The sequence below is a fragment of the Pelodiscus sinensis genome, chromosome 21 (assembly GCF_049634645.1).
Source record: "Pelodiscus sinensis isolate JC-2024 chromosome 21, ASM4963464v1, whole genome shotgun sequence".
Lineage (NCBI taxonomy): Eukaryota > Metazoa > Chordata > Testudines > Trionychidae > Pelodiscus > Pelodiscus sinensis.
The window spans coordinates 14,082,277-14,094,914 of record NC_134731.1 but is presented as its reverse complement, the minus strand read 5'-3'; the positions used below and the strand labels follow the sequence as shown (position 1 = coordinate 14,094,914).

Here is a 12,638-nt window from a genome sequence, read left to right as displayed (position 1 = left end):
AAAACTCCCGCTGGCTTACCTGCTTCTTCGGTTCGCCCCTGAAAACTTCCCGTTATATTCCAAGCTTCCTTGCAGATAGGAGGAGGAAGAGGTGTCTTCTAGCTGCAGCAAACCTATTGTCCTAAAATGGTGGTCTTTTAATAGAGCGTTGCTGAGTGTTGGTCACTCTGGTCTGGGAGAGACATGACACAACCCTGCTAACTTTGGCAGGGGGTCCTCACATGTTACAGGCACCATAATTTCATGATACAATTTCATAAAGTCATCCATAGTTGAGAAAACTGAGCCCCCAATTTGTCAGTCCTTGTTCTTCAAGAGCCCAGCACAGTCACCTCCCCTGAACAGGGCTGGCTCATCACACCAGGACAAGAGAGAAGCAACTGTGTTTTGTTGTCTGGAATGGACTCTGTTTATTGAAACAATGAGGAGTCCTGTGGCACCTTCAAGACTAATGGATTTATTTGGAGCGTTTGTCACTGTGACGGGTTTTCTGGAACGCAGTCTCATTCTAGGCACAGCCCATTGTCCTGGCACAACCAAACTCTGACCTTGCTTTAAGTTATCATAAAGAGGAAGCTGTATAGCGAATTCAGTGGTCCTAGCTCTTACCACTTAGGATGAGCTCTAGAACAAACAGGGACAGACAGACAGAGAAACTCAAATATATAGATAGATGATACAATCTATAATTGCACAGTCACCTAGTATTTTTCTCCCATAGGACAATATGCTGTCTAGATTCATCCCCAGAGAGAGAAAAGGAGTCTGAGAACTGGTTTAGGGTAGCTTTATTGCAGGTTATATGAACCACACAGTATACAGAGGGGACACAAATTCCTGAAACAGTTCCTAGGCTATAACTAGCTGTGATGTTTATGTTTTGAGATTGTTTCCTATGGAAGCAGTTTCACTTTCATGTGGACCCTTGAAAGATGTAGAAAGAAATTGGCATCTCAGGATGGCAGGTTTAATTTGTTTATTTACACCAGCTGCTCTCTCTTTTGTTTCTCCTGCTTCTTGTGAAAACACACACGCTTTCTCTCTCTCTCTCTCTCTCTCTCTCTCTCTCTCTCTCTCTTTTTTTGGGCATGTTATAGCTGAAGATGGACTAAAGTTGAAGGGGAAGGAGGTGCACTAGGTTGTGATTTTAATGTGGATTAAAGTGGTGATAGGTGTCTTTTCCCCCCTTCATTCTGAATGTTCCCCACGGTATATTATTATCGCAAGGAGGCAATGAAACTGTTTACCTAAAGCACTCAGGAGCAACAGAAATGAATGTTTGACCCTAGTGTGACACACAAAAGAAAAGCCGTCTATTTTCGTGCCCTTGTCTCAAAAGGCCATGTTCTATGACAGAAGGTTCATTGACCTCTGCTGTTTAAATAGCAGAAGTTAATTAACAGCTCATCTGGAAAGCATTCATGTTAATGCCTTATTCTTGTTTGCAAAGAACTTGCTGACATATCTGGAAGAATCTGCTGACAAATGGGACTTCATGGCAGCTTGAAATGAAAATGTATTTATTTAATAATACCCAAGGGGCCTGGATAGGTCAGAGGATTGGTGACAAGGTGTGGAGAATTTAACCTCTAGATTGCCAATTCAAAAAAAGGCCATGTGAGTTCTGACAGATCATTGCTGTCTGAGGCTGTTAAGAGATCAGTGAGAAACTAGCCAGTGGTCTGTCTGGCAGAATTTTTATTGGAGAATGTTGATAGAAATGTAGCCGTGTTAGTCTAGTGTAGCACATAGTCCTGTATTTTATTGGAGAATATGACAGGGTGCAGTCACAGATGACCCCTTGGGATTGTTTTTTGGTGTGCTGATTATGCCACAGACAATTAAGGATGTTAAGTACTGGTTAATTGAATAGTCGATTAATCTCATGAATTCTTATTGGTTAGTCGACTATTCCATAGTCCCCGGGCAGCCCCTGTCCGGGAGGGAGGAGTCTGAGCTCCTGGATCTGGCACAAGCCAGAACTGAGCCGGGCTACATGCCCACCTGGCTCCTAATTCACTTGCCACAGCAGGGTAGGTCCAGGGACTCAGTGCAAGCTGGGACTGAGGTGGGCTGCTGGCCAGCTTGCTAAAAAATTTACTGGTGGGGAGAGGTGCACGTAGTCTATAGCATTAACCTATAAGCTTTTGTTTATTGGTTAATTGGTTAATGGACTATACTATTACATCCCTACTGACAATTGCCTTCTTGTTCTCTGTGGCTCCCCATCACCCTGTCTTTCTGGGACAGATTTTCTGGTCTCTCCCAGAAAGGGCACAGAGTTGAGGTAACCACCCCCTGCAATGAGCAAAGCAGAGACTGAATCATTTCCGATCTTGGAGAATGCAGTTCTAGGGCATAGCACCCAGGAAACCTACTTCCAAAGGGGATCAAAACCCCAGATAAATCTGTCTTTCTCCCAGCAAAAGTTTTACACAAACAACGCTTATGAGGATGTTTGCCTTCTTTATCAATGAAAGAGGGAATATTCACACTAATTTCTCCCCTCAGGTGCGCTGGGCTTGATAGTAAACAAACACTTTATTAAGTACAGTAGACTTCTGATAATCCGGAACCTTTGGGACCTAGGTGGTACCGGATTATCGGATATGCCAGACTATCAGGAGGTACTGTAAGACAGTTATCTATATCTATATCTATATCTATATCTATATCTATATCTACTGTATACAGTATGTACAATAAAAAGGGTCAAAAACATTTGATATACAGTATATACTGTATACAGTATACAGTAATGTTTTCATTTTTTAACCCTTTTTTACCCTTTTCACTCGGTTCAGCTGATGCCACTGCTGCCTTGTGACTCGTTTTTTGCCGAAGCTCATTCACTAGGCTCTTGCCATTTTGATGCCGGACTATCGGGAGTGCCGTACAATTGGATGCCGGACTATTGGAGTTTTACTGTACAAACAGTAGAATTTAAATGGTTGCAAGTGAAAATGGACATTGCAAAGTAAGTTACAGAATTAAACTTAAAAGAAAAAACATAGCTAATTCTAATATACTAAAAAAAAAACCTTATTACACACAGTCTCTTACCCTGACGAGCTTCACAGGGGTAGCTAAGTTAGTCTGTAACAGGAAAACTTAAAAAACAACAAATGGCCTGATAGCACTTTAAAGACTAACAAAATGTGTAGATGGTATCATGAGCTTTCGTGGGCACAACCCACTTCTTCAGATGACTGGAGTGTTGGAGGGCCAGAACCAAGAATAAATAAGGGAAGGATGGGGGGGAGGGGGAGAGGACATTGGGTAGATAAGTTTTTATAGGATAAATTTAAAAAACAACAAATAGTCTGGTAGTACTTTATAGACTAACAAAACACGTAGATGGTATAGTGAGCTTTCATGGACACAGCCCACTTCTTCAGATGACTGGAGTTTTAAAGGATTAGGCAGAGCCAGTCTGTAACAGGAAAAACTTAAAAAACAACAAATAGTCTATTAGCACCTTGAAGACTAAATAGTTACAAGAGGCTGATAAGAGCGGTTAGTTTGCACTTGGAAAGGAAGATGACCAACACGAGAGTCTACATAGACATCGAGAATAAGAGTTTCTTCTTATTTCAGGCCTGTCTTCAAGTCTAGATGATCATTTGCTCTGACTTGGTCTCCCATGGTTCTCTTTGTTTCTCTTGATTCTTAGCTGTCAGGCATTTTCCCATGCCAGCCAGAGACAAAAGGACAGATAGTCTCAAATTGTTTATATAGCTTCTCTTTGGGTGGGAATGTTTTGTTCTCTACCCCCACCTTCCATGGAAAATTATCTGGTCAAACTGGTACCCCACTTCCCGGTGGCGCCACTTAGACTTAAAGGACAAACAAGGGTATTCTCAAGTTGGTAAGTTGATCACCCAGTCATTAAGGCTTCTGGCCATTGAGGGCTTACATTTGCATATTTAAAACCATAAACTATTTTATACTTCATCTTTCTAACTTTTCATACAAGAATGATATGTGCTCCCAAATAAGATATGCAGAGCCAGCCGGTTGTAACATTAAAATTGATAGGTTACATGTGGTATTTTTAGGGTTGCCAGGTGCCCGGTTTTGAACCAGATAGTCTGGTATTTGAGTTTTCTGTCCAGGAAACAAACTGAGAAAATACCGGACATATGAATGTCTGGTATTTTCTAATTAAGTACGTTTTATTATTATCATGAGTATCAGTATGTAGATGTGTACTGCCTGGCTGGTAGATGTGCTCTCGCTGTGTGTGTGTCTACCAGCCTGGCAGTATGCAGCTACGCAGTAGAGAGGAGGGGAGTGGGGGTGGGAGTGGGGCGAGATAGAACCCAGGGACTGGACCCGCTTATGCGCCCTGCTCCCCACCGGCCAGTTCTCCCCCGGCTAGCCCCACTTCCCCTCGACCCCCTCCTGTCCAGCCCTGCTTCCCAATGGCTGGTTCCTTCCCCTGATCTTCCCCAGCCAGCCCTGCTCCCTCCGACCTCCTCCCAGCCAGCCCTGCTTTCCGCCAGCCGGTTCCCCCCAGTCCTCTCCCGGCCAGCCCTGCTTTCCGCCGGCCAGTCCTCCCTACCCCCGATCTCTCCCAGTCAGACCCACTCCCCACAACCTCCTCCCAGCCAGTCCCGCTCCCCTCCCAGCTGGTCGTCCTTCTCCCGAGATCACGTGTGTCTGGTATTTTTTTGAAACCCATTTGGTAACCCTAGGTATTTTGCCCAAAGCATTTTCAACTTATACATATTGTGACTAAGCTCCTACTCAAACTTGGTGGGTCCTGCACGTCCAGGCAGATTTGCTTGCCTCACAGGCTCAGAGCAGCCATTACTTAGGCACCACACCTCTAGCATCAGCTTGCTGATGGTTGGGCTACTCTCATCATTAGCCAGCACAAGGTATAGAGGGAAACCAAACTCCACAGTGTCAGTGGATCCCCAAATGATGCATCACTGGATAAACCCCTTTCTTTCCCCTAGCCAGTCTTTTCCTATGAGTGGAAATGGGGAGGTGAGTGTTGAGGGGAACACAGGCCTACCCTCTACTTCGGGTTCTAGCCTGGGGTTCTGCAATGGCAGCTGCCTGTAAGAGTCTCCAACACCTGTTGCGAGACAGCTACAAACTCCCAGGGCTACTTCCTACACTTTCCCCAGCACGTCCTTCTCTCAGGCTCTTCCTCCTACAATCCACTGGTGCTTGTTCCTTCTAAACCCCATATGGATTCCAAACTTGGGTGGAGCTGGATCACTTCCATCCTTATAGACCACTAGGGGAAAGGATATCGGGATATACCGGCCCAGCAATAGAGTTGAACTAGTCATTCCAGTTCTTCTCAAGAGTCACATGAATAGTGAAGAGTCAAGGAGCTCAGTTGGTTTAGGGGTGCGGAACCTCTGGCCGACGGGTTGGATGTGACCCCTGGCTTGCCTGGATCCAGACCCTGAGTTTCAGGGCTCCCTGCCCAGTATTGAGGTGTCTGGAGCACACAAAATCTACTAGCCTGCCCCCTTTCCCCAAGGCTCTGCTTTGTGAGGAGAATGTGGGGAGTGTCTTTCTCCTCAGTCAGTGGCCACATGAGGGTTTTTTTTCTTCTCAATTGTGTGCAGCCCCTGATTGATTTTTCTGTGGATCAGTGGCTCCCGCCAAAAAAAGTTTCCCCATCCCTAAACAAATTCAGAAATTATTCAACTTTTTAATACTGGGGGTAGTTGGAATTAGGGGTGTAAGTGACTAGTCAGCTACCCGATAAACAAATGCTTATCAGGTAGTCAAGTAGGAACTCAACTAGTTGCTTCCCCACCCCTTGCTGCCTCTATCAGGCTACATCTACAATGCGGAGATTTTGTGCAAAAATGCCTGTTTTTGCCCCAAAACTCACAGAGCATCCACACTACAAGTGCATTTTTGCACAAGAAAAAGTACAGTAGATCGTCAGAAGACAGGGCTTTTTGTGCAAGTGTTGTTCCTCTTTCTACAAGGAATAAGCCTTTTTGGCAGGAGTTCTTGCGCAAAAAGGTGTGTGGACGGAAAACACAGATTTCTTGCGCAAGAAACCCGTATGGGAAAAAGCATTGTGTCTCTCCCTTTGAGATATACAAGAGCTCCGGGTCTTGTGAATTTGAAATGGGGCGAGGTAGCAGGAATCTTCTGGGTCTCTCCCTTTGAAATGTACAGGAGCCCTGGCTGGCTCTTGTACATTTCAAAGGGAGAGGTGCAGAGAGCATTATCGAAATTCCATCGACTACTTGATTAGTTGATTAATCAAAATTTAACATCCCTAGTTGGAATGCATTGGAATTGTCAGTGATGGAGGATCCACACAATGATATTCTCTAGTTCAAATAAAAACTAATTCTGTGAATTCCTGTGGCCTGTGTTATGCAGGAGGATCCATGCTGTCTTTCTCATCTCTGAATCTCTGATTTTGCACTTTCCATGTAATCATTTGAGAGCTTTACAAACACAAATGAATGAAGCATCCAGGCCTTTTTGAGAGGTATGTATCTATTAGTATTCCCATGTTAGAGATGTGGAAAGTATGCTAAGGAGCCAGCAATACCCAACTCTCCTGCCTTGCAGTGCGGTATTGTAGCCTCATATACAGTCATTCCTTTCCTTCCAACATGCATCTCCACGCACACTTAAACAGATGGTGCCAATCCATCAATTAGAGTCCTAAAATACAGTCAGACTCTGTAGAGACTTGCTCCATAAATGTTAAGTTGTAGTGAAGAGGCACTCAAACACTTAGCAGAGGAATGGGCCTGCTTCTTTTTTAATGGTGCCTTTCCCCTTTTGATGCCTTTTTCGTAGCAGCACTTTTCTTCCCATGGCACCTGTGTCTCTACATTGCACTGCTGCCGTCTGGTTTTTTTTTAGGCTGTTGGTTTTACTAAATCAGCTCAAGACCAGAACTGGGCAGAATGAAACTATGTTGGAAGGGTTCCCATCCAAAGAAATCTAATTTTAAAACAAGCTGGGGCAGTTTCCAATTAAACTGAACAGTGGGAATCAATCTTTAGGCAACAAGATGAGTGGCTTCCAATGGAAATACATTTCCCAATGGATGTGACCTAACCTTAAGAGCTAGGTTATTTCAATGTGGTGTCTGGGTGCAGGAAGTGCATTGTACAAACCTGTTTGGAAGTAAAGCCCAGAGCCAGCATTCAGTATGATCTTGCATAGCATTAAGCAATGTTGTCAGCAGTGACTTTGACAGGATGCTACTGAGGCTCGTTGGACCACTTTTAGGAGGCACTTCTGGATAATCTGGAGGTTTGGTCCCGTGGAACCCAGGATCCTGCTAGGAATGAGACTGACCCCTAACACACTCAGCAGAGTGAATCTTTTTTCTTTGAACCAGCTTTTTCAAGATAGCTCTTCTGTTTTTGAAAAGTCCTGGCACCTTTTCACCCTGCATCTTTACCTAGAGCTGATGATGGGTTTTTATATGTGTACTTACAGACAGATTTTCAAAAGATCTCTGCATGAGCTCTACAGTTGGGGGCCAGATTCTGAGACGAGCGTAGGATGTTTCATGCTGAGCTATTTGGAAAACCTAGTTACAATGGGTATGTCTCCATGGCAATTAACAACTTGTAGCATGGCTGCTGCTGGCCCAGGCTAGCTGATGTGGATTTGGGCTGTGGTGCTAGAAATCACAGTGTAGATAGATGAAGCAAAATGCAGGACTATGTAGCACTTTAAAGACTAACAAGATGGTTTATTCGGTGATGAGCTTTCGTGGGCCAGACCAACTTCCTCAGATCAAATAGTGGAAGAAAATAGTCACAACCATATATACCAAAGGATACAATTAAAAAAAATGAACACACATGAAAAGAACAAATCACATTTCAGAACAGAAGAGGGATGCAGGTGGGGGGGAAGGGAAGGAAGGTAAATGTCTGTGAGCTAATGGTATTAGAGGTGATAATTGGGGAAGCTATCTTTGTAATGGGTAAGGTAGTTGGTGTCTTTGTTCACACCCCCCCCCCCCCCCCCCCAGAGAGTGCCGTTCTCATTAAGGGAGGGTTTCAGAGCCTGGGCCTAAGCTTAGGTCTCTGAATGCCTAAATTGCATTTGTAGCTCGCAGTCTGAGACAAACCCGAGACAATTGACCCACTCTGAAACTTGGTGGCACAGTTGTTTATTGCGGTGTAGACATAAGCAATAAGATCTGCAGGCCACTGAGGCCTTGTCTACAGCACACAGTGGATTGAAGCTGCAGTGATCGATTCGTCAGCTGTCGATTTATCGTATCTGCTTATATGCGATAAATCAATCTCTGAGCACGCTCCCATTGATTCTGGTACTCCATCAGGATGAGAAGAGTAGCTGGTGTCAAAGGGAGTGTAGCTGAAGTAGGTTGATGGCAGTGGTTAGTGTAGACAAGGTCTCAGTCAATGTGCAGAAACCTGCCCTATAGGATCTTTCAGTAACGGCAAACCCCTCCCCCGCACATTACCACACATTATAATTTGTACTGAATAGTGACAAATTTCATTGATTTTGCTCACTGTTCCAGGTTGAAGGTAGCACATTTATTTTTCTTATTTTTATCTTTCAGTGCATAATAGACTTAGTTGCTGTTAGATAAACACCTCCATTAATTTGCCGTGCTCTGACTCATTATGTGTGGTTTTTGTTCTCTCACTTACACTTCACAAATTTTACTTTCTAAAATGTCAAACAGATTTTTGTAAATTTCATTTTACTTTGGCATTTAATTGCATTCAGCTTTTCATCCTCTTTAGTGAAGATAATGAGTTTGTCTTAAATCCATTTCTTGTTTGAAGATAGAGTTTTCCAGATTGGGTGATAATTAACTCTGCTTTTAAATAATCTTCTCTCAATTAAGTTTTCTCTGGGTTACATAGGTCTAGTCCAGTTTTTTAGTCATTATCCTTTGCCTATAAAATGGGTTATCTGAAGCATACAGTTATTATCAATCGATATTTTAAGATCCCCTTGAATGTAACCAAGTTTTGTTCCTTGAAAATTGTGGTACTGCAATTCATCAAAGAGCTGATTAGGTCTCAGTCTAGACGCACATTATGTTTGGATGGATTTCTGCCATGCTAGGTCAGGAAACTGCCATTAAGTCTATTTATCATTGTCATCCTTTTAGTATGGTATTTTCTTGCCAGGCTCCTCTGGCTCAGAAAAATGAATCTGGAGTCCTCTATAATTATAGTCTTGATGCTTCATGTGCTCCATTTAATCATTGACCATTATTTCTTTGCTCTGACCTCTACATTTTGATTTTTTTTTTTTACATTTCTATGAGTAATTAAAACCAGGAGAGTTAAGATTTTTTTTTTAAAGTATCGGCTGATATTTTTAAAGAGTCCAAAGGGTGTTAGGTATGCTTCTCCCATTGTCAGTGGCAGACAGGCACTCATCTCTTATTCAAGGTGAATTAGAACAGGTTTTAAAAGCATAAGGAGATTGTAATTAAGCAGGGGATTTTCAAGAACGTAGGTGCCTCCATTCTTACTCCATTAAAAATTTTGCAGTTAGCAGGTTTTCTGGCTTCTACTCCAGGCTTTGTCTATTAGACTGCTCTGCCTCCTGTTGCTTTACGTAATACAGTTTTCAGTTGTGATTCCCTGCGTTCACATTTAACCCTGTTTAGAGACCAAAGGTTGAAACCCGGCTTATTCAGCCTTTGCGTGTGGTTCCTCGAGCAAATCTTGATCACAGGCCAATGCTTTCAAAACCGGCTAACAATCACGTGTGTCCATTTGTGGGTGTCTTGCCATATCTTAAAGGGGCTTGGCTGTTTTTTTTCTCAATGTGCTAAGCATCCTCCTGATGAAAATCAGGCCCCTTTAAGATATGTCAGGTTGAGTGTGCAAAATCACTAGTCACTTTTCAAAAAGCTCGATGAGGGCACAGGAGGTTACTGCTGCTAAGGTGTCCTGTTCACAGCATCAAGGAGCCAGCTCAGGCACACCTGCACTGCGGCTCTGCCTCTGTGAGGCTGGAGTGTCAGCTTCCTTCTATGGGCGGGGAGGGGGGGGGGGACCTTAACCTCCTGGGCCGGAGTCAGAAGAGCCAGGGCCTGATCTGACCTGTGTGCTGCCGCTCCTGGGCAGCTGGGGAAATGGCAGTGCGGGCTGAAGGATTTCCCCTCACCACTCCAATTGGTGTAATCACAGCAGAGAGTGGTGCCTAGGAGGGGTGGGGGACACGGAGTCATATGCATCCTCAAGGAGCTGCGCCAGGTAAGTGCCCCCATCACCCAGACCCTGGTCCTGCACCTGCCTCCCACCCAGTCCTCCTACCCCCAGCCCACTCCTGCAGTCCCCTCCCACTCAGTCCCCACACTCCCATTTCGCTCCTGTACCCTACCTCCCACCCGGACCCTCATTCCCAATCCCCAGCCCGCTCCTGCACCTTATCACCCTCCCAAACCCACCACCCCCAACCCGTTCCTGCACCCTCCCTCTCACCCAGACCCCATACCCAAAGCCTGCTTCCTGGCACCCTCTCACTGAACCCCTCATTGAGGGGCCCCAAAATTCTACTAGATCTCTTCCCCTCCGCCCCCGCTCTCATCTGTGAAGAGAATATGGGGAGTGTTTTTCTGCTTCTCTGTCTGGGGCCACACTTTTGCTTCTCACTTTTTTGCTTCACTGGTTAGGCCTCAATTGGAGTATTGTGTTCAGTTCAGGGCAATGCATTTCAAGAAAGATGTGGAGAATTTGGAGAGGGTCCAGAGAAGAGCAACGAGAATGATTAAAGGTCTAGAGAACATGTCCTATGAGGGAAGGCTGAAGGAATTGGGTTTTGTTTAGTTTAGAAAGGAGAAGATTGAGGGGGGACATGATAGCAGTTTTCAGATATCTAAAAGGGTGTCACAAGGAGGAGGGAGAAAACTTGTTCATCTTGGCCTCTGAGGATAGAACAAGAAGCAATGGGCTTAAGCTGCAGCAAGGGAGGTTTAGGCTGGACATTAGGAAAAAGTTCCTAACTGTCAGGGTAGTCAAACACTGGAATAAATTGCCCAGGGAGGTTGTGGAATCCCCATCTCTGGAGATATTTAAGAGTAGGTTAGATCAATGTCTATCAGGGATGGTCTAGACAGTATTTGGTCCTGTCATGAGGGCAGGGGACTGGACTCGATGACCTCTCGAGGTCCCTTCTAGTTCTAGTATTCTAAGATTCTATGATTTTGTGCAGCCCCTGACTGATTTTATTGTGTGTCAGCAGCCCCCAACCCAAAAAAGGTTCCCCACTCCTGGCTTAGAGGCTAGAACCCTCATGTCCAGCACAGCACACTTTTCCAAGCAATTTATCTAACTGAAGCCAATTTCTATGGCTTTCAGGTAGTCACTTGTGGTTCTTTAACAGTTGAAACAGTTGATGCATGATTGGAATGTTGGTATGGAAGGGTACGGCTTGCTCAGGAAGGACAGACAGGGAAAAAAGGGAGGAGGGGTTGCCTTGTATATTAAAAATGTACACACTTGGACTGAAGTGGAGATGAACGTAGGAGATAGCTGTGTGGAGAGTCTCTGGGTTAAGCTAAAAGGGGTAAAAAATGAGGGTGATGTCATGCTAGGAGTCTACTACAGGCCACCTAGCCAAGTGGAAGAGGTGGAGGAGGCCTTTTTTAAACAATTAACAAAACTATCCAAAGCCCAAGATTTGGTGGTGATGGGAGACTTCAACTATCCAGACATATGTTGGGAAACTAACACAGCGAGGCACAGGCTATCCAATAAGTTTCTGGACTGCATTGGAGACAACTTTCTGTTTCAGAAGGTTGAAAAAGCTACCAGAGGAGAAGCTGTTCTGGATTTGATTTTAACAAATAGGGAGGAACTAGTTGAGAACTTGAAAGTGGAAGACAGTATGGGGGACAGTGATCATGAAATAATAGAGTTCATGATCTTAAGGAAAGGTAGAAGGGAGACCAGCACAATTGAGGTAATGGATTTCAGGAAGGCAGATTTTGATAAGCTCAGAGAAGTTGTAGGTAAGGTCCCATGGGAAGCAAGACTGAAGGGAAAAACAACTGAGGAGAGTTGGGAGTATTTCAAAGGGAAGTTGTTAAGGGCCCAAAAGCAAACAATTCCGCTGTGTAGGAAAGATAGAAAATATGGCAAAAGACCAGCTTGGCTTAACAAGGAGATCTTGCATGATCTCAAAATAAAAAAGGAGTCCTATAAAAAATGGAAACTAGGACAAATAACAAAGGATGAATATAGGCAAGCAACATGGGAATGCAGGGGCAAGATTAGAAAGGCAAAGGCACAAAATGAGATCAAACTAGCTACAGGCATAAAGGGAAACAAGAAGACCTTTTATAAATACATTAAAAGCAAGAGGAAGACCAAGGACAGGGTAGGCCCACTGCTCAGTGAGGAGGGAGAAGCAGTAACAGGAAACTTAGAAATGGCAGAGATGCTCAATGACTTCTTTGTTTCGGTCTTCACCGGGAAGTCTGAAGGTGTGCCTAACTTAGTGAATACAAGCAGAGAGAGGGTAAGTTTAGAAGATAGGATACACAAAGAACAAGTTAAAAATCACTTAAGGTATGTCTACACTACCCCGCTAGTTCGAACTAGCGGGGTAATGTAGGCATACCGCACTTGCAAATGAAGCCCGGGATTTGAGTTTCCCGGGCTTCATTTGCATAAGCG

General features: G+C 44.3%; 1 protein-coding gene across 5 annotated transcripts in view; it reads left to right on the top strand.

The window, feature by feature from the left end:
- PITPNM3 (PITPNM family member 3) overlaps nucleotides 1-12,638 on the top strand; it is a 518,333-nt gene that overhangs the window by 253,930 nt on the left and 251,765 nt on the right. The window contains exon 1 of one of the 5 annotated variants that reach the window (XM_075904892.1): nucleotides 2,869-2,977. The exons of the other annotated variants lie outside the window; for them this stretch is intronic. Coding sequence (XP_075761007.1) covers nucleotides 2,948-2,977 — 30 coding nt within the window. The 5' untranslated portion in view covers nucleotides 2,869-2,947. Of the gene's footprint in view, nucleotides 1-2,868; nucleotides 2,978-12,638 lie in introns of those variants that run through there. 5 annotated transcript variants of the gene reach the window in all.